The 23,403-nt window shown below is 36.4% G+C and overlaps 1 protein-coding gene across 1 annotated transcript; it reads right to left on the minus strand.

The window, feature by feature from the left end:
• Window positions 1-400: 400 nt before the first annotated feature.
• ikbkb (inhibitor of nuclear factor kappa B kinase subunit beta) lies at window positions 401-22,360 on the minus strand. The gene is made up of 22 exons (XM_026269064.1): window positions 22,189-22,360; window positions 21,253-21,390; window positions 16,000-16,094; window positions 13,204-13,321; window positions 11,647-11,716; window positions 9,099-9,187; window positions 8,877-8,966; window positions 8,671-8,795; window positions 7,127-7,234; window positions 6,768-6,984; window positions 6,488-6,682; window positions 6,055-6,169; window positions 4,951-5,074; window positions 4,721-4,872; window positions 3,775-3,836; window positions 3,583-3,686; window positions 3,449-3,498; window positions 3,267-3,366; window positions 2,225-2,372; window positions 2,032-2,135; window positions 1,843-1,942; window positions 401-1,079 (listed from the first exon to the last, which is right to left on the minus strand). Exons 2-22 carry the CDS (start codon window positions 21,355-21,357, stop codon window positions 1,032-1,034), a joined length of 2,319 nt encoding a protein of 772 aa, XP_026124849.1. The 5' UTR covers window positions 21,358-21,390; window positions 22,189-22,360; the 3' UTR covers window positions 401-1,031.
• Between the last annotated feature and the right edge of the window lie 1,043 nt (window positions 22,361-23,403).

The following is a 23,403-nucleotide window of genomic DNA, read 5'->3' on the forward strand; positions in this document are numbered from 1 at the left end:
TGTTTAAAGTTAAATTAAATCACACTTGAAAACAAAAACATGAACCATACCTTTATACAATTTAGATTTTTTTGTGTTTGTGTGTGTGCTATTATGGTCAACTAAAACCATCGAAAAAACATGAAATAAAGTACCAAAATAACTAAAACTGAAAAAAAGAAAGAATAAAAAATATGTTGCTAAATGACAAAACTAAATTAAGATGGATATAAAAAATAAAAAATTCAAAATATTAAAAAAAACATTTCCAATATGCTGCTGTATGTCAAAAAAATAAGTTATTTTTCTCTGCATAATTGTCACAACTTTAGATATACTTCAAAAGTTTAAGTACTGGAAATGTTTTCATTAAAAGAAAACAGGAACACACAAAATACTTGGATATTACATTTTATTACACTTTTTTTTTCTGTGTACCACAGATGCTATTGTTTTTTTTTTTTTTGCATGTAAAAATAATCTCCATAACTTTTGTTTTACTTTTGGTCATGAAATCTTAACAGCATCATAAAGGATGAAAACAAAAATAAAAGTCCACATTTATTCATATACACCTACTGAGAGATCAGACCTGAAGTGTCTAGTCTCAGTGAGGTAATGAACTAGGATGGATTTATGTTTTCATTAATTCAATAAGCAGATGTTTTTATCCAGAGTGACTTACAAATGAGGTACAGCACAAGCCATTTGTCATGGAGCCAACAATATTTACACTACATTAATACGTGAAGAGAAATTTGCATAGAAAACATCAGAAAGGCGGGAAAATTGTCAAGTGTTCTGATGCAAGAATTCTTCAAATTAACCTAAAGGACTAAAAAAATATATTTAAGGCTTTATAACCGCTTAAATGTAAGAAATGCATAGAGTAAATGAGTCAAGTGTGAGTTGACAGGAATGAATCGTCAGCACAGGCGGCCTGCAGTATCAAGTTCTTCCAGTTGGGGGCAGTATAACATTGATTGATTTTGAGGTAACAGTCTGATTCTCTGACAAACACTCGAGTGCAGGTAACCTGTGTATCCTCAGGATCAAGCCAGATCCTGTCCCCCGTTCAGCCACTTCCACTCTCTCAGTATCTTTCAGAAAAAGAGATAAACGTCAGTGATCAATATAATCTCTGACCTGTGTGTTTTTTGGATATGGATATGCTTCCTGTAGATGGATTCAGGAGACATTCTGATGAGTTAGTTTCTACATCAGAAGAAAATTTAAAGAAATGTAGTATTATTGCATCAGTGTCTCATCAATGGATGCTCTGCAGTGAATGGGTGCCGTCAGAACAAGAGTCCAAACAGCCGATAAAAACATCACAATAATCCACAGCACTCCAGTCCATCAGTTAATGTCTTGAGAAGACGAAAGCTATTTTTTAAGAAACAAATCCATGATTAAGGTGTTTTAAAATTCAAATAAAAATAAAATAAACATCTCTCACATTAAAAAGAGCTGTTTTGGCATGAAAACTGTGTTTGATCTGTGCAGATTTCTCTCCTGACCAGACCACTTTTTCACAGAAGGAAGCGTTATTATGGATTACCGACTTAAGATTCAGATTTGTTTCTTACAAACGCAGCTTCTCAAGGCATTAACTGATGAACTGGAGGGGTGTGGATTATTGTGATGTTTTTATCAGCTGTTTGGACTCTCATTCTGACGGCACCCATTCACTGCAGAGGATCAACGTGATTGCAAAGTGATGCACCGCTGCATTTCTCCAAATCTGACGAAGACACAAACTCATCCTAATCTTGGATGGGTTGAGAGTGAGCACATCAATTTTTGCTGAATTTGAAGTCCACTACACTACACTACAATGTTTCTATTTCTCAAACGAGTTACCTGCATGCTGCTCTCTGTTTCCTGAATGGTGTCCTGCACTAAACTCTGCAGGCGGCTCTCAAACATCTTGCTCTCCTCGATCACAAGCAGAGACTCGTCTCTAAACAGACACACACACACGAGAGAGGAACACTCATGATGGAAACATGCATGCAAATGAATGCAAAGTGTCTGATGCACTAGACTCACGCCTGCGGTACGTCGGACGCTCTGTGGGACATCAGCGGGTGTGCAGGGGCCGGTGGAGTCCGTCCTCCGTCTGGACTGCCGCTCACTGGACTACGAACCTTACTCTAAAACACACACACGCTCAAGTCAAGCACACGGCATCGTGCATGTGCTCACACGCATGCTGTAGGAGGAGTATGGATAGTATGCATACACAGGCCACTTTGAGCAGGTTCCACAGCTCCTTCTGTCTCTTCTCCTGCAGATGCTGAAGCTGTTGCTCGCTGCGAGCCATCGCAATCACCATCCCCTCCACACGCGGCAGCAGCTCCAGAACCCTCTGACGACACACCATCGTCTTACTGCACACACACACACACACACACACGCACAACTTGATCTTAAACATTTAAAATAATGATCATGATCACTGAGCTGATCATTCTTTGACAGTATATAGGATAGAGCAAAGGGAATACAAAGAAAATACAAAAACAGGTAACACTTTAGAATAAGGTTCCATTAGTTAATGTTAGTTAACTACTTTCGTTAACATGAACTAAGCAAGAACAATCCTTCTACAGCATTTATAAGTCTTAGTTCATGTTAATTTCAACATTTACTAATGCATTATTTAAATCAAAAGTTGTGCTTGTTAACATTAGTTAATGCACTGTGAATTACCATGAACTAACAATGAATAACTGTATTTTCATTAACTAACATTAACTAATGGAACCTTATTCTAAAGTGTTACCCAAAAACATGTTGAAATTATCAAGTTAAAGGTACAAATTTAATCCTAATTAGTTTATTTTCAATGCAAATTAATACCATGCAATTCAATGCATTTCAATACAAAATGAATACTTATTAAAAAAAAAAGATATACATATGACAAAAAAAGATATTACAGATATAAAAGAATTTACATTTAGTCATTTAGCAGATGCTTTTAATCAAAGCATTCATTAATTCATTGCAAAGGTTTTTTTTTGTTATATAATAAATAAAAAAAAACACAAAAAGAATGGAGCAAGCTAGTGTTAGAGGCTTTTTTACTTTTAAGAAAGTGTACTCTGTGAGCTTATATAATCTGATATTCTGTAGTCTTAACGGGGGATTTGTAAGAAAATTAATAATAAATTAAATTAAAGAAGCTTCCTCTGTCCACAGCAAGGCTTGAAACAGTGTATATATCACACACACGCGGATGTTTTTAGTGAAATCTGATGAGAAGTCCCACAGAAGCTGACCTGAGGTGTGTGTAGAAGTCCCGTAGCTTCCTCTCGTAGAACTGCACGGCCTGAACCACCAGTTTGATCACTTCCTGACAGTCTCCCGTACTGCGCTGCTCTGGAGACACACACAGAGAGAGAGATTCAGACGAGGTGAAGATCGGCTCGTCCTGAGGAAGAGGAAGAGGAACGTGTCTTACCTCTGGGCTTCTCTCTCAGTTTACGGAAGAGCTCCATGGCCTTCACCTCGCTGCAAAACACAACACAGGTGAGTCACTCATCATCACAACCAACCTTGAGTGTGTGTGTGTGTGTGTGTGTGTGTGTTGATTACAGCGTCTCTAAAGCCTCTCCGCTCCTCCACGGCTGTCTCTGCAGGTCCACGATATCAGTCTGAAGGGTCATCATCTCCTCCTCCAGCTTATTCACGTCTTCTGTCTGACACACACACACACACATTACAATCACATTAGCTATGTTCACTGGCACGGCTGACCGTATGACATCACACACACACTCTTCTGACCTGTCCACAGTCCAGGGCGGTCTGCTCCATCTCTCTCCAGACACTCAATAATTTTTCAGAGGCTGGAAAACAAGGAAACATCCACAGCATGAGCAGATTTGTCGAGATGTTCCCCTTTTAAGAAGACATTGCCAATAATGCTTTTTGCACACTATGAGAAGTGTGTTGATTAATTATTTGGAAAGGTTTATCACATGCTTTTTTAAACTACTACTACTACTAATAATAAATTATTTTGAGAATGTCAAGTGCTAATTGTAAAAAATAAAAATAAAATACTTAAAATAAATTAATTGGAAAGGACATCACATGCTTTTTAAAAGTAATAATAACTAATAATATTTTATTTTAAATAATAATCACTAATCATTAATTGGAGATAATGTCAAGTGCTAATAAAAAAAAATACTTCTAAAAAATAAATAAAATAAATAATTAAATATTTGAAAGGCTATCAAGTGCTAATTTTAAAATAATAATAATAAACTAATTATTTGGAAAGGATATCAAGTGCTTATCTTTTAAGAATGATAATAATTATTTGGAAATAATGTCAAGTGCTTATTTAAAAAAAATATATATATAAAAAATGAAAGGATATCTAGTATAATGTAACGGTTTTGTAATTAATTAATTAATAGAAAAAAAGGATATAAAGTGATTTTTAAACCAATAATAAAATAAACAGATATAAATGTATTAATAACTGTTAATCAATTGCTGTTGTCTATCTTCCCAGCTAATTATTTAATTATAAGTTAATATATTTTTACGTTAAATTACATTCAACAACAAAAAAAAACATTTGAATTTCTAAGATGATAACTGGACGCCCCTCACTGAATTAAACATGCAACGTCATGCAAAACTTTTATAATACTCTTTCACATTTTTAAACAACAGTAAGCATTTACAGTGTCAGTACACTAGTGTTTGACTCTGATACCGATGCCCGTCGCTCTCTGCTCCTGGTATTTGTCGATGTCGATGTGCAGACTGGTGCTGAAGAACTCCAGCGTGGCTTTTAACCTCTGGTGCATGGACACCATCTCGTTCTTCTGCTTGGACAGCGTGCCGTTGTGTCTGAGGAGACTCATGCTGGAACAGAGAGAGAGAACGGGTCACTCACAGCCTCTGGCATCAGCGTCCGCTCTCATACAGCGCTTCTCCTCTTACATGGCCACTTTCTGTCCTTGCTGCAGTCTCTGCCAGTCCTCCTTCAGCGAGCGGATGGTGTGCCACGCTTGACCCCAGGTGCGTCTCTGAGAGCTGTAGGCCAGCAAGCGCTTGGGCTCGTTCTCTACACCACAAAACACACATCAGTTTAGGCTGCTTCTTCTTATATACTGCAGTAATGAACAGTATTGTTATTGTAGGCACTTTATAATAACTCTGCTGATCTATTAGAAGCTTGTTTTCCACCAATCAGGTTGAGCGTGAGTCAAGTAAACAATGAGGAGAACGAGTGTGTAGGAAAACAGCTGAATGAAAAAAAGCAGAAAAGCAGAAATAATGCGCTTCCTCCTTTAAACGAAACACGCTGTGCTTCATTCTGTTTCAGACACGCATGTCATGGAAAAGAGAGGAAGTCAGACCATATTAATGTTTTCAAACAGCCATTACATTTTTTGTGTTCACTATGGTGTTTATGAAACAAAGTCAGATATTTAACTACTTTTTAACTACATAAATATTTTTACACTTTAATCCGGAATAAAACAGCAGATAAAACATCTTAAATTTTTTTGGATTCTTTAAAAACTTTTTCTATTATTCTGTATTTTTATATTTTATTGTGTACCTTTTATTTTTGTTTTATAATTTCATATTTATATCATTTTTCTAATGGAAGCTTATTTCTTCCACATTATATATATATATATATATAGAATTGTGTGTTATATTCTATGTTATTTTATACATTGGTTATAAAGTATATATCCAATGTATATTAATAAATTCTATATTTATACAATACAATATTAAAAAAAAAAATTCTGTGTCACAAAAAGGCTCCCATTAAAAAAATAAATAATTAAAATAAATAAATAAAAAACTATATATATATATATATATATATATATATATATATATATATATATATATATATACACACATTAAAGAACAAGTTTATATCTCACAATTCTGTTTTTTTTTTTTTTTTGAATTGTGAGTAATAAGCAATTCTGAGGAAAACGCTGAAATCGTAAGATATAAACTCTGACTTGGAATTCTGACTGACTCTCTGTCTCACAGTTCTGACTTCAGACAGTTACTCACGGACGAATCGGATGTTCTCAGGAAGGACTCGCGGCGTGAACTTAGGCTCGTAGCTGTAGCAGGAGCGGTCAAACAGGAAAACCAGCGGCTCGTCCGCCCGCCGGGTGTCCATCATCTAAACAACACCAAACCATCAGGATGAAATCAACACTCAATCAAATCAGCTTGAATTGAGGAAACTGCTTCGGATTTAAAATAAAAATCCACATTTGAATGCAAAAAAATGTTGCATTTGTTTAAGCAACTTAATTAATTATATTTGGTTTATGAACACTTTTTCACAAATAGTCATGTTATTTTATTGCTTTAATAAATGTGCATTAGTAATATTATGCTTGATGCGCCCTCTTGTGGCCTAATGTGAGATCATGCCTTTTAAATTTAAATATAATTCAAATACTGATACTATTTAAATCCAGAATTCTAAACCTACGCTATAATCGATCGCACACTGCATGACGCTGTTGTTCGGCTCGAGCGCAAGCCCCGCCTCCAGCAGTAGCTCCTGATTGGCCGGAGGAATGCGAGCGTCCTGCGCGATTCGCTCCTGCAGGGACGCCACGTCCTCCTGCGGCTGCACCGAGTAGCTGAATATCTCAGCCGAGCTCATGTTGAGCACGTGGACCAGCTGAGGAGACAGAGAGCATCGCATCAGACATCTTCACACGCGACACCGTGATCGCTCGACATCGACCAGAGACAGATTCACACACCTTTAGATTCAGAATCCGGCTCAGTTCATCGAAGCAGAAACAGGAGGCTTTCGGAGAGTCTTTGCCGGCCTCTGAACTGCTTTCTTTACTGTCCTCCTCCGAGTCTTTAACCCCGTCCTGACTCTCCTGGCTCCGCTTTCTTAAATCTTTGCCTCGCTCTTTAGGTGACCATCTCAGCATCATTTGTAGCCAGCTCTCCAGTTCACCAGATAACAGTCTGAAACACATAGATACAGTCTGATTAACTACGCTTTTATTATGATAACCACAAATACTGATGGATCCCATTCTACGTAATGTCACCATTGTTTATTCAGTCTCACATTACAGACCCTCGAATGCATCATACAAAAACGCACTTGTTGAGGTTGTGAGGGTTCGGGAGGTGTTTGGAGAATCGCACTTCTCCCGTCAGATCCTCGTACACCACGATATCATCCACTTGTTTCTGCAACAGCTTGTTGTGCCTGAGAAGAAAGAGAGCGATGGGAGTTCACGTGAAGCTGGGTTTATTTAGCAACACATCCTTTAGCGCCGGCGTCAGTCTTGATGTTTTAAAAACAGTCCATGTGGTGACAATACTGGAGCGCGGCCAATCACAGTACAGAAATCTCTGGAAAAACAAGCCGTTGAAGCAGAAATATTTTCTCTCCTCAAACACAATATTTGAACAATTGTGCTTCGTGGAGATTTATGAAAGGTTTCTTTCTTTCTGAACTCTGGCTCAAGCTGTGAAGGCATGAATTATGAAAGCTTGGGTTTTGTTTTGAGTCTTGCTGATGAATTCATGTAGATACAGAATTGAACCGATCACGCAAAGGCTGATTTATTGTGTGTGTGTGTGTGTGTGTATGTGTTTTTTGAGATTTATACATCATCTGAAGCTGAATAAATACGTTTTCCATTGATGGACAATATTTTGCTGAGATGCAACTATCTGAAAATCTGGAATCTGAGGGGGCAAAAAAGTCAAAATATTGAGAAAATCATCTTTAAAGTTGTTCAAATTAAGTTCTTTGCAATGCATATTACTAATCAAACATTAAGTTTTGACGTATTTACGATAGGAAATGTACTAAATATCTTCATGGAACATGATCTTTACCTAATATCCTAATGATTTTTTTTTTTTCATAAAAGAAAAATGATGACTTTGATCCATAAAATGTATTTTTGTCTATTTCTATAAATCTCTCCCAGAGATTTAAGACTGCTTTTGTGCTCCAGGGATGCATATATTTAATAAAATTATTATTAATTATTTTATAAATCGTGTAATTTCCACATATCTGCATGTTAGTTAACCTTCCTTTGTCAGTCTGTTTTATTTATTTAAAAGCAGGATAGAAAGCATAGATGCTCTAGAACAGTGCTTCTCAAGCCTCAGTACATTTGCATTAAATATTTCTCTTAATTAATCCTCTCAACAAGTATTTCATGGAAGTAAAAAAAAAAAAAAACTGGGATATATGAGGAAGCCTTATTTCAAAAGTGTGATTTTTAGACTTGGAAAAGTCATGGAATTTATTAAAATGCGAATATTTTATAAAGAATGTAATTTTTTGTTCAAGCTCAAGCTCTAAATATTTTATCATGTAGAAGTCATGTTTAATATTTTTTCCTCGGTTTAGAAGAACGGGAACCATGAAGAACATTCGGCTTATTTATAAGAATTTTGGAAAACTGGAATTTAATGCATAGAAACTATAGTTTCCGATTATTTAGAAAAAATAGTAATGATAATAAAAAGTTTAATACTGAAACTGAAACATACATGACAGCAGATACATCATTTCAAACTATTATTAGCCTACATGGTGTGACTGTTGTGGACAATGGGGAGAGTGAGAACCACCGATCTAACAGAGAAACATCTAATCAGGCTGCCACAGGGCATAAATACCATTGCACGGGTTGCCAGGTTGGAAGAAAAGGCCTGAATCCTGTGATGCACTCGAACACCAGCGTCCCAAAACTCCAGTAATCCACTGCCACAGTGTACTTCTGCTGTTCTAACAGCTCAGGGGCCTGAGAGAGACACACAAATGACTTTACATCAGTAAAGATGACAGTGGGAACGATGAGAAGTCTATGTAATGCAGTACCCACCAGATACTGCAGCGTCCCAACAAACGATGTGCACAGGCTGCTCTGGTCCAGCTCTTTAGCGTAACCCAGATCTATGATCTTATGAACCAACTGCACACAGAAATGCAGAAATGCATCTTTAATTCAGCATTTAAAAAACCATCTAAAAAACAGTTACTGCAGAATAAATTATCATTTGTAATTAAACATTGTTTGGTGAATCAGGTTTCTCTCTGCACTCACCCGTTTCTCTCCCTGTTGAAGGACGATGTTTTCTGGTTTGAGGTCTCTGTGAATAATCCTCATCCCGTGGAGGTACGTCAGCGCCGAGGCTAAAGAGAGATTTTTAATTAACAACTCAGATATAGTCTTATCGGATGCTCATGTATTAGTTAGATTTGCATTTTAATGAGATCATGAAACGCTTATTCAACTCGTGCAGGTCCTGATTGTACAGTGTGTGTTAAAGTGTTTCCTTCAAATGTCTGTCTTGATGTAAAATGTCAACAAAACTCTTGTCAAAAGATAAGGATTGTGCAAAAATAAGACAAACTGACAGCTTCACCCCAAAGTGCTCGATGGGTTAAACCCGTGACTGCATTTAAATTCAGATGTGTAACACACTTCACTTTAAATTATAAAATATCCACCCAGAAATGAGCATTCTTGTATCATTTAGTCAAACTTTAGTTCTTCTGTGGAGAATGATTTTAGTTTTTATTCCCATTAATGTAGTGTTTTACAGAAGAAATAAAACCGGTAACACTTTAGTATAGGGTCCAATTCACACTAATAACTAGTTGCTTATTAGCATGTCTATTATTAACATATTGGCTGTTTATAAAGTACATATAATGCATGACATCCATAATCCTACCCAATACTCTAAACTTAACAACTACCTTATAAACTATTAATAAGCAGCAAATAAGGGGTTAATTGAGGCAAAAGTCATAGTTAATGGTTAGTTAATAGTGAGAATTGGACCCTAAAATAAAGTGTGACCATAAAACGATACACATTCGGATCAACATAAGGGGGAGTAAACATTGACAAAAGTGGTATTTTGGCCGGACTGTTCGTTCATTAAACCAAAGCCAGCGCTATTACAGACTGCCAAAGTGAAATTACAAGTAAATGAGATGATAAGGTCACATAGCAAAATCAGTCAATATTACTGGAACCATGACTTACACATCGACTGACAGACAAGCAGTATGTTCACAGAAATCATTCAGAACCGCAATGTTTTGGCTGAAGAGCGGAAATCAAACAGGATGATGCCAGTGACTAAACCCAGGTTTTCATATGATTGGGATTTACCAGTGAAATCACCCGCGGACCACTGAGTGATGTTATCATAGAGTTGTGCAACAAGCATGTAAGACCTTTCTTCAGATCCACTTTGAGCTTGATCGTCCTGGACTGAATGTAAACAAAGTGAATCCACTCACATTGGAGAATAAATACCACTCGTGTTACCATAATAACACTAATAACGTCACATGGTTTGTTAAAGGGGTCATGTGATGCAATTTAAAGTTTTGTTTTCTATTTGGAGTGTTACAAGCTCTTGGTGCATAAAGAAGATCTGTAAAGTTGCGAAGACAAAAGTCTCGAATCCAAAGAGATATTCTTTATAAAAGTTAAGAGTCAACCTCATTTAAACACGCCCCCACATGTCTATGTCACTGTGTGGGAAGATTTGTATAGCGATGCCCAGATGTTCACGCAAAGAAAGAAGGTGTATCTTTGATTCTCTTCTAATTTTGTACTTTAATTGGACAGACATAGTGCTGAGGTCCAACTTAAAACATACTGAAGTATATTTGATTGTGCTCAAGTGGAAGTCTTGCAAGTATACTTCAGATACATTTGCATTTCAAGACTGATATTACTCAAAGAGCATGCAATCCTCATCAATAGTGACATTGAAACACATTTTAGGCTTAACATTAAGATAATATTAAGCGTTGTGCACAAGCAGTACTCCAAATAAAGTTAAAAAATCTTAAGCGATGTCGGTAAATATGGTGAGCTATACTAAGTATTTTCGATATATTACTTTTTTGGCAATCTCAAGCTGTGCTCAGATTTGCCAAAACATCAATGTCTGCAATCAAAAGTCTTAATATGAGCTCATCAGATGATCTTAATATCTCTATACTCTTACTATATGACAACTATTGACTCATTTGGGGCTGTTTTTATTTCTACTGGGGGGTTCTGGGAAAATTTCTTAAGCAAAGTTGATGGTTAAATGAATCATGGTTAAACTTAGTTAACATCTCCATAGAAAATCAAGTCATACAGTTTTGGGATGACGTGACGGTGAATAAATGTTGACAGAATTGACATTTCTGGATTAAATATCTATTTTAAGTCTATACGTTTTAATAGGGCTCCCACGCCATTTCTGATGTGTTTGGTTTCTCCTTTTCTTGCTAAAAAAACGTCTTGCACTTTATAACGTCAAACTGTTTTTCTTGAATACTGTGAGTTTGGGTGTGTAGACATCCGATTGGTCTGATTCATACTCTCCAGCACTTTCAGCTGCAAATGTGGGTCATATATTTGACTCGGTTTATATTCTGACATTTAAAAAAACCAGATCTTACACAAACTCAGCTTTAGCATAGACGTTAACCTGCTCACATGAACAAGGCCATCTAGTCTGGCTGGCCAACTCAAAATGTGCTGGAAAACCTGAGTTTAACAGCTGCATGTGTTATTGTGTTGCGACTGATGGGAATAACATTGGATTTCCATCGGCTGGTGTCTGCGCACTCACATATATCTTGAATCAGTGTCAGTACAGCAGCTTCTCTCATGCCACAGCAGTTCTCAAGCAGGTTCAGATACTGGAAACAGAGATTATTGTGATAAAAAAAACATGCAACTGAATAGAGCTGCATATTTAAGTGATTTTTCTGATTGCGAGTGCAATTTAAAATGCAAGAAAATCCATGTTTGCTGTGCTTGTTAGTGAAAGAAGTTTTGCTCAAAAGTTTACACACCCCTTGCAGAAACTCCCAAAATGATAGAAATGTTAACAAAATAAGAGGATTTTTTTTTAAACATCTATTAGCAGAAATAACTTATTCAGTATCGTGCCCAATTACTGATGCACAATATAAGATTTTTGCTGATATGCCAATATTTTATGTTTTATTTTGGCTGACAGTTGATGCCAATGCCAAAAAATATTTTTGACGCCAAGTCAGGGATTTTAAACAGATTATTTAACATTTCGGTGAGTTTGGAACAAAATCTTAGTTGGAACGAAATAAACATTATTAAAGTAATTGTTTTAATGAGAGTACGTTGAAAGCTTTGTAAATAACTATAATAAAATCACTGCTTTTTTTTCTTCAGACAGATGCTGTTTCTTTAAACCCTGTATTTAAATTATAATAATCCATTTGAAAGAAATATTACAGAGTAATGAATAAATCTATATCTAAAATATTTAATTTAAAAGTGCCATGCTTGTGATATTTATTCAATCCAAAACAGTGAATCTGATCACCATTCAAGCAAAAGTTCACTTCACAAATGATCTCAATGACTTTTTGATAATATTGGGTATCCCGATACTAAATAAAACTTTTTTTTTGTTAAAATTATTTAAAAAACTAAGATTCTGCAAGGGGTGTGAAAACTTTTGAACAGAATTGTTTATATCAATATGGCTGAAAATAATAATAAAAAGCATAATTATTTTCATTTTTACATAAAAATATAACAAATGTTAAATAAAAACTAAATAAGAATTGTCATATTTTACTACAATAATCGAATTTTACAAAATAATATTATATTATATTCTTTTAGATGACAACTGCAAAATTACAATACTTATTTATGCTTGTCTTCTTTTATGTAAAGCACTTTGAATTACCATTGTGTACGAAATGTGCTATATAAATAAACTTGCCTTGCCTTGTCTTAATTTCTTCAAATTCAAACATTAAACCAATCAAACTTTTATTTTGATTATAAACCATTGGGAGCCTTCAAAGCATTTCTTGTCCAGAAGCAGTTCTTATGACAAATTTGGGAAGACGGTTGGTGGAATTTATTTCAGCCAGACAAGGAATTTATTTTAAGGCAAAATTTTACAGAGAGACCTGTGGATAATGAGCTGCTGGTGTGTAAATAAACACAGTGCCATGCTTCACTCTGAAACATGCAGTGCATATATTTATTTAAATGCATTTGGTTTAATTTCGATTATTGAACTAAATTATTCAAATATTCATATACTATGGTATTAATACGCTACATGCCCAAAAACCCATGCTTTCACCATAGTACATGCCCAAAAACATTTCAGTAAGTGGCACACCTTGCGTAGGTCTCCTCCCTGGCAGTACTCCATGGCCAGCAATGGCAGGTCATTTGTGGCCAGTTTCTGGAGCTCTTCTGGAACATCTCTCGCCGCCACAACATTCATGTGATTCAACCTGCCAGAAGAGAGGCGTTTCATCATAACATGCAAACAACAGAACTCAACGTACATGCAACCCTCTCATAATCTGGGTTACATAATATCATTATTAAAAATGTGCTTGTAATAATCAGACGGCTGGCCGGCCCGGCCCTGCACGAACCTCCTATAAAACACACGCTCAGGACAAAGAAGAGTAAAACCAGATGGACTCCAGGCACCATAACAGGATAACCGCAACTAAAACTATCATCTGAGAACATGAAGAGCTGGTTTTAACCTTCACAGGCACACATTCTGACACATTGCTGTGATAACAAATATTAGGTCTTGAGTAAAGACGGGTGACTTGCATAAGAGGTGTTATACTGCATCTTTTTGGCTTTTCTTTATCTCGTAAAAAGATTCAGCATCCAAACATCCAAACAAATTCCCTTCAGTTATAAGCCAATGCTTTGGAGAGCAAACCTCTTACTGTGCTTGAGATCCTCAGCAGTAAACACTGACTCTTAGTGTTCAAAAAGGAAAAAAAGAAAGTTCACCAGTTGCGTTAATTCAATAACTGAAATACAATTCACAAACGTTATAGAATGCAAAACTGTGATTAGTGCATCACAAATCAAGCATGTCACGGATGCCTTGAGTCCAAATTTAATGCCTATTCTGAAAAGTAATAATGAATTTTATAGTTGGTTTAAATGGGAATTCTAACCATTTTATAAATGCATTTTATAGAGCTATTTTATTTGAGCATTTATTTCTTAATCAAGAATCTCAATCTTCCAATGAAATGACAATTTTCTCTAATTTTGTTGTCTAAAACTCCACCCTTTTCAGATCTGCCTCTATACGATCAACACAACCAAATCCTCCGTTACATTGTGACTTTAAAACCCATTTCTTTAAACACAAATTGTACATTCAAGGCATAATCCTGATTCTGAATTATGATTATTTTATTCCTGGCAGAATGTCCCAATATTGCTGTATTATCAGCGTCAATATAAGTTGTTTGTGTATTGTAAACCTGTAAAGTAGCTAACTGCGTTACACTGCAAAACATCATTCTTTATGACTATTTTCATCTTGCTTTCCAGTTAAAATATCTAACATTCTTTAAAACAAGATAAGTTTGCTTAAAAAGTAGCACTGCTATTGTATCTTCAATAAGATGGTATTTTGCCTTGGCATCTGCACTGGTTATGTTTTTGCTGTTTAAACTAAAAATAAGTGACCTTTTCCATTGCAGTAAGTCAAAATACCCTCATATTAAAGATGCATTATTTAAAAACTGTTACAATTTCTTATGTAGCGTTGCTTTTTGTTTGAAAGATTTACAGATTCTTCAACTAGTCAATAAAAATGGACTTAGAAGTCGTTTTTTGCAGTGCATCTAGAGTTTCAGTGTGGTTCCCCAAAGTGTTCAGGATGACCAAACATCACAAGAATCTTAATCTGAGTTATGACACAGACAGCAAGGATTCATCACAAATCGTATGTTATCATTACATGAGCGCTCACAGGGTTACAGTGGACACGTCAGAGTCGAACACGGACGGGGAATCACTGCTCATTGATCATAACGGGTGACTTTAATCAGACTGCGTGTTGTTTTGACGTCAGTTTATTTCTTAGCCTTTGCCAATCCAGTCAAATACTCTGGAAAACATGATGGGATTCCTGTCCATCCAGAAAAAAATGGTTCAACTGAAGGTCATTTCTGAGACTGAACTCTGACAACATCATAACTAAGGTTTGATGATCACTGAATGTGTAAAAAAACAAGAGAAACAGTTGCCCTGGGTGTTCCCCCGAAACATCCCCGTGTGTGTTTGTGATCGTTGTGGTTTGGCTTTATACACTGAGCTCTACTAGAGTCCAGGTTTGTGGTTCAGACCAAGTCTGGAGACAGCCTGCTATAAATCTGAGAAAACCAACATGTCCCGAACCCCTCGTGCTCATCACATAATGATCACAATCCAGCCAACCACACCAGAACGTCACGGAAACACTCACACTCTGACACTCTTTAACTATCCAAATACATATTAAACCGCTCTAGGGAGGGTTTGTGTGCACCATTTAACACTTACACACTGTTTCAGTATGGATGAAACTCAGATTGTTCTGGAAAACTGGTGCAAACCAATGCTGCTGCTGAAAGACACGGCCACTTTTTACTACTGTAGCTTCATAAATTCATCCCTCTTTTGTTTTGCTCAGAGCTTTTGTTCATAAAAGCATATATAAATAGCCGAATAACAAGGGAAGGCAATGCGTGGTTGCTTAATGGCCTGCACATTAAAACATGGAAAACAGAAGAGATTCAGTGGGTGAAAATGGAAAAATACTACGAAAATAGTGCTTTCTCTTTAAAGATGCATTAGCTGTGACGTAAAACCAACATGATTCAGTCCAAAAAATAATAATAATAAAGTTGTTATTACTAAATTAGCTGTTTAAGGCTCATAGCATACTCTATTTTCATTGTGTCATCACCGGAAAGACTAATGCGACAGTGTGTCGAGTTTTTTAACCAAAAACAGTAATAGTTCGTTTTAAATGTACATGTTCCAGCCTCTCTGACGCTGATCAGACTTCCATGTAAATGCCTCTTCGGATCTGTGTGTGAACTGTAGTGACCTACAGGTGTCATAAAAAACAGGAAATGGATTCTGGACAGGATATACACACCTCTTCATGATCTGGATCTCTAAACTCCATCTGTCCTTATTCTTGGCGCTGAGCTCCTGTCGGCACTGTTTGATGGCGATCTGGATGGCACTTTCCTACACACACAGATATACCAACACACGTTAGTAAAACATTACAGACAAAAAGCTAATTCACAGTTAACAATAACAGCACCATAGAACATTCAACACTAAATAATTCCATGGTATTCTGATGCGGCCACAAAAAAATGGAAAAGCGGAAATGATCCAAGGGCGTAGGTTAAATTTTTCATTGGTGAGGGGATAATGGCAGAAAAAAGGCACTGAACTGTTTGATCAAAATTATTGCTAGGGACAGTTTAGTAGACGCTGGATATTGGTAGGGACATGCATAGCATTCTACATCCTTGAAAATCATAACAAGCGATGTCCGCCTTTGGAAACTATAGCTCTCTCCTTAAACAACAGATTAAGTCCGTTTTGTCACGCTTCTAAAAAGATTGTTTCACTTGATGGCAATGTGTACACACAGAAATGGTGATTAAATAATGTTATTTGTGTTTCCTGGTGGCTAAATATCACAAACATAAATGTAGTGGCTCTAAATCTCTCTCTTCTTTATTTAAACTTGATCTAGACAAGTACTTGTTAAACTGTGGTAACCACAAATTAACCATGGTTTTTCTACACTAACTATAGTTTAACCATGTTATTTGTGGTTACTACACACTTACTATAGTAAAATCAGTTAACTTTCCTAAGGGATTTGTATTTGTGTATTCTTTCTCTCTTTTTTTCTGTTATGTTTTTAATAATGTAATTTGTACTGGTTAATAAAAAATAAAACAAATCAGAAAAATAAAAGATTCATGAAGCCGCAACGAAGTCCAAATCTGAAATCTGAAACATAGTTTTGATCTGAATAATGATTTGCGAACAATTACCGGTGCGCTTCAATAAATCAGAATGTCTTGAAAAAGTTCATTTCAGTAACTCAGATTGTTAAACTCATGTATTAAATAAATTCAGTGCACACAGACTGAAGTAGTTTAAGTCTTTGGTTCTTTTAATTGTGATGATTTCGGCTCACATTTAACAAAAACCACCAAATCATGATCTAAACAAATTAGTATATGGTGACATGCCAATCAGCTAATCAACTCAAAACACCTGCAAAGGTTTCCTGAGCCTTTAAAATGGTCTCTCAGTTTGGTTCACTGGGCTACACAATCATGGGGAAGACTGCTGATCTGACAGTTGTCCAGAAGATGCAAACATTCATTGCCAAAGACACTGGCTGTTCACAGAGTGCTGTATCTAAGCATGCTAACAGAAAGTTGAGTAGAAGGAAAAAGTGTGGAAGAAAAAGATGCACAACCAACCGAAAGAACCGCAGCCTCATGAGGATTGTCAAGCAAAATCGATTCAAGAATTTAAGTGAACTTCACAAGGAATGGACTGAGGTCAAGGCATCAAGAGCCACCACACACAGACGAGTCAAGAGATTTACTGAACCACAGACAACATCAGAGGAGAAGAAGAAGAGACGAAGAAGTGGACTGTAGCCCAGTGGTCCAAAGTCCTCTTTTCAGATGAGAGCAAGTTTTATATTTCATTTGGAAACCAAGGTCCTAGAGTCTGGAGGAAGGGTGGAGAAGCTCATAGCCCAAGTTGCTTGAAGTCCAGTGTTAAGTTTCCACAGTCTGTTATGATTTGGGGTGCAATGTCATCTGCTGGTGTTGGTCCATTGTGTTTTTTGAAAACCAAAGTCACTGCACCCGTTTAACAAAACAACTAAGAGCATCTAAATGAACTCATCACGAGTCACGAGTTTGAATCAATTGGAGCGGTTCGAGCATAAATGACTCATTTCAAATGAATTGGTTTGTCTGTTCCTCTGCTTTTCACGTTTTCAGTCATGTTTACACAACACTGTCAATAGCGCTACTAGCTTAGCTCGCTAGTTTCATGACATTAACTAAAATAAGTAAAGAAAAGTATGATGTTTACAAATAAAATACCCATATTTCCATTCCAGGGAAAACCATATTAATATGACAAGCTGCACCTCAAAGTACATGTTCGGTGGAAACACACTGCATTATAATCGAGTTTGTAGCTTAATTCACTATATTTGAAATAGTCTGATTTCTGCAGTTCAGTCAGAGACAGTTCAATAGGAAATCAGTTGAAAGCATCCAGTCCCCTCATGTCATTAAAGTGAATAATTATCAGTGTATATTTTCATAAATATTTGAAAAGTTATTATTGAATCTGATCGTATTATCTAGAGTGATGATAGTCAATGTAAAAAGAGCTAATGGGAGAAGCAGATGAACAAAACAGCATAACAATATAAAGTTAAACTCTAAGAGACCCTCGGAGCCTAACGTGAGTTCACAAGCAAATGCATGATAAATGACAGATGATGAATGGATGAGTGTCTCTGTGACATATAAAGAATTACGTCGCATAAAAGTGAAATTCAGAGAGGAGACCAAAAAGACTCCTATCTCGCCCATTTCCTATTTCGCTTCCTTTAGTTTAACTTGATTTCTCATGCCAGGAACTGTGACGTCCGGTGACATCATGCGGAAATGGCAGAAAGAGAGCAACCAGTGCAATCAGGTGAGTAAGAGAACATGATGCACTGCATTTAATAAACTCAATGACATCACATCAAGAGTCTTCAACTGCGATGACAACTCCAAACATCTGAAAACAATTCATTTATCATGATTATTTGATTATTAAAGCTGGTCTCAGATGGTTGCACCAAGCCACAGAGCTTCCACACTGGTATCAGTGAGTGGCCACCAACATCCGCTTCACCAACACCCTGATTATTAACACATGATGTCATACTACTGACCATAAAAGGGTGTGAGACTCAACTCCGTCTGTACTGGACAGGATGTACAGACAATAAAACCTGCTCTTCTTATCAGCAGATTTGGATCAGGTGAATTTTTTCACCTGTTTTATGGTCCAGCAGGTGAAGATGGTGCATGTGTTCATTTAGTAAAGTACCAGGACATGTTTCTATACCACTGATGATTTATCTAGCAAACAAACCGCAACTAATTAAAGCTGTTAATGTTTAATGTATTCGGGCATTCCTTAAAGATGGCACAACCGTCATGCTCAGTAAACCACTTTAAGAGTGTGTGTGTGTGTGTGTGTGTGTGTGTGTGTGAATATATGCCAGTTTCAGGCAGTGAGTGACCATGAGGTAACCCGCCACAGGAAAAGTGGGACACAGCAGGTACATGCATTTCCTTTTACTGAAGAACTTTTCATGGTCACAGTCCCAGTGCTGTGGAAATGGAAGAATGGGAATCTGAAGTGCCTTTATTTTAAGACATTCGCATACCTTTATCCAGGATGGGGTGGGACATTTATCGGCAGACCACCAAAAAAAGAACTGTGAACCCAAACTGAGTTACAAATGAACATGATATGTGACTTAGTTACACAGAACATGCTATTAGATCAACATCCTTTCTTGATCCTGGAATAGCTGCATTCATATTGAAGTATCATTGTCCTAAACCAGGATTCGACCTGTTTTCTCATGAAATGCATTTTATTAATCCTAGTTAAACCCTGTGATATACTACATTTTAGATTCATGTTTTTTTATTACATCGTGTTTTAGCACTACGACATAATTACTTTTGAACTAAATTTATTAATGTTTTAAGATTTTATTTAGTTTCAAGTAATCACATTTTTATGTTTTTTTATGTTAATAATAACCCTGACTACAAACTTGATTTTTTAAAATATATATGCATACATGTATAGTTACATAAATGCATGCATAAATACATTTTATAATAATCATTTATGAAAGTTTAACTGAGCAATTCGCAAATTTCAGTCGAAACCTGGACATGTTTATTAACGATAAGTCGTAAACTTGCATAGAAATAGAGCAGGATGTTACATTTTCATAAAATGTTTTATACTTTAAAAGATGCTAAAAAATTTTTTAATTTTCAGATTTCAAGTAACATATTTTCAATATCCTGAAGCATGAATAATTTAGCATAAATTAATATAATAGTGTGCATTTCTCCACACTCAAACTGAGCATCTGAAGCCACATTTATACTATAATAACATGTGTTTTAAAATGTATTTGAACAGGAATCAATAAATGAGCTTATGCATCTGCTGCTCCGTGTTATCCTAATGCACAGCGGTCAGTAAATGCACAATGATGCATGCTGAGTGTCATGAGAACGGCTTTACGGTCATCTACTACTGTTTGTCCAGTGAGCCTGATTTACCTAGAATTCAACGCTTAAGTCCTGTTTACACAAGATTCCCAACTTTATCATGCCATAACTAAAAAACGAAAAGATGATAAGAATGTTGTTAAAACCATAAATCTGTTCCGGCTGCCTGATATGAATATTATTCCAGCGTCTGCACCCACACGGATGTTGATCCTGGATAATATTCTAGTTTAAAGGAATAGTTCACCCATCCCGAAAATAAAAAACAATTGCTGAAAATGTCCTTAACTCCAGGCCATCGATGATGTAGATGAATCAGATTTGGAGAAATGTAGCATTACATCACTGAGTATGTTTACATGGACAACAATATTCTGCTTTTAACACTATTAAGACAATGCTTTCAATAATGGAAACAGACAATTTTTACCTTAATCTGACTAAAGTCATATGTGTGCCATTAATCGATCTATGTACTATGACATATAAAACTGGTATTTAATTAGATCACTGATGTCCATGTAAACGTAGGAATTTGTTCAGCGATGGATGCTCTGCAGTGAATGGGTGCCGTCAGAATGAGAGTCCAAACAGCTGATAAAAACACCCCAATAATAAACATCAGTTAATGTCCTGAGAAGTGAAAAGCTGAAACAAATCCATCATTAAGACGTTTTTTAACTTTTAACCCTTGCTTCTTTCTAAAATATCAGTCTCCTTCTTGGCTTGCAAACTGATCTGTGCAGATTTCTCTCCTGATTCAGACCAGACTTTATCCCTTTTTCATTCATATTTTAGTTCGAAGCAACACTTTAAAATAAAAAAATGCCTCAGTGATGGATTTGTTTCTCCCAAACACACATCTTTTGTCTTCTCCAGATGTTAACTGATGGACTGGATTGCTTGTGGATTATTGTGATGCTTGTATCAGCTCTCATTCTGACGGCACCCATTCACAGCAGAGGATTTATGAATGTGAAATGCTTGTCTGCATCTTAGTTTCAATGAAAAAAGGAACCGTGTTGTACCTTATTTTGCCAGAGAGTGACATTCCCGAATCCTCCGGTACCCAACCGCTCCTTCAGCTCCCAGGGGCCACACATCTGCGGCTGCATTGAAGGTGGACGGCTCATAATGGGGCCCTCGCAATCACTCACATACAAACCCTGCAGAGGACGACAATAACAGAACGATGACTGTCTGTAGAACTAATGTAAACACACACGTTTGTTTTTGTGTAAAGTGTGTTCATCCCATAGGTGTAATGGTTTTTATTCTGTACAAACTTTATATTCTTTGGCCCTACACCAACCCTACACCTAACCCTAACCCTCACAGGAAACTTTGTGCATTTTTACTTTCTCAAAAAAACTCATTCTGTATGATTTATAAGTGTTTTGAAAAATGGGGACATGGGTTATGTCCTCATGAGTCACTCTCTCCTTGTAATACCTGTGTCATACCCATGTCATTATACAGAGAAGTGTCCTGATATGACACAAAAACAAGAGCACACACACACACACACACACACACACACACACACACACACACACACACACACACACACACACATATATATATATATATATATATATATTTAGACTGGGACATGTGTATGCAAATGCACAGAATTATATTTAATAACCTTTGCTACATCTGACACATTTTGATCACAAACACGCATATGTAAAAACACTATCTATATGTTGTATATGTGAGACTTCAAAACAAGAACGTGATCTACTTTCTGTTTTTAACGGGGTTGACTATGTTGTATGACTTTGTTATGACACATTTATAATCGGGGTATCGTTCTACATAAGATCAGATCACTTCAACAAACTTTCAGAAACATGCAATATCATAAGAATGCTAAAGCTAGCAAAGTTTAGCTATTTAACGCTGTTTGTTCGGAGTATATCAGAGTTTGACACATTGCAGCGTCATTAATGTGATTTTACCTGTCAGATTTGATCTGATTTACACCAAAACACTTGTCTTCGAGCAGATTATTCCTGTGATCTTTACACACACGCGGATTTCTTCGGTAAATCTCTAAGTGAATGTTTTATGATTTGCGTTTTGAAAGCAGAAGAGCTCTGAGTTTCTCTACTTCCTGAAACTTTCCTTTCCCGTAAATATCACAAAAGCGCGGGATGCGCAAACAAATATCCGTCCTCACAATACTACACACAATACGGTACTTCATCATTTAATTTCAGGATTTTAAAATCATTTCCAAATATGACACCAGTTTCTCAAAGTATGTAATGATAATGTTCTAGTTTTAAAGCTGCAGTAGGTAACTTTTGTGACTATATATTTTTTACATATTTGTTAAACCTGTCATTATGTCCTGACAGTAGAATATGAGACAGATAATCTGTGAATAAATCAAGCTCCTGTGGCTCCTCCCAGTGTCCTATTGCCATTTGCAGAAATACACCGCTCCCGGTAAAAAACAACCAATCAGAGCTGCGGTCCGTAACTTTGTTTGTGTTCAAAATCTGGAAAAATTTATATAGCCTAATAAGCGAGTACACCATGAATCCATTTTCCAAACTGTGTTTTTAGCTTGTCCTGAATCACTGGGGTACACCTATAATAAGTGTTTATATTCGGACTATTTTAGATTGCTTCGGGGATACCGCGGCGGAGTAACCCAGTACCTTTGTGATTCTTCATAGACATAAACAGAGAGAAGTAGTTCCGGCTACGATGTTCTTCCGCAAGACGCAAGCAGTTCTGTTTATTAAACACCAGAGCATCAAAAGTTACCGACTGCAGCTTTAAGGAGTAAATGTGCATTAAAATAGTGAGAAATACCACTAAAATTAAATTACTCTATTTTTATGCAAGATAGCTATATGTAAATTAGAATTACCTACAGATATGTTATGCATTGTATAAATGCTCATAGCTTTCATTTCCTCCTCCAGATCACACTCTGAATCACTGAGCATCCTGTTGGCATTGATCATTTCCCTTAAAACAGTGAGTTGTCAGTGATTTCCCGTTGTGCCACCCTCCACAAGAACAGTTTGCAGACATAACCTCTCTCAGCCTTTAAAGTTAAAGGTGAGCAATGCACCTTTATCAAAATGTCAAGTATTTGTGTTTGATCCAATGCCTTTGCATTCATTTCTTCAACAGAAAACGATGAGAGTTAAGCACTT

The sequence above is a fragment of the Carassius auratus genome, chromosome 8 (genome assembly GCF_003368295.1).
Source record: "Carassius auratus strain Wakin chromosome 8, ASM336829v1, whole genome shotgun sequence".
NCBI lineage: Eukaryota > Metazoa > Chordata > Actinopteri > Cypriniformes > Cyprinidae > Carassius > Carassius auratus.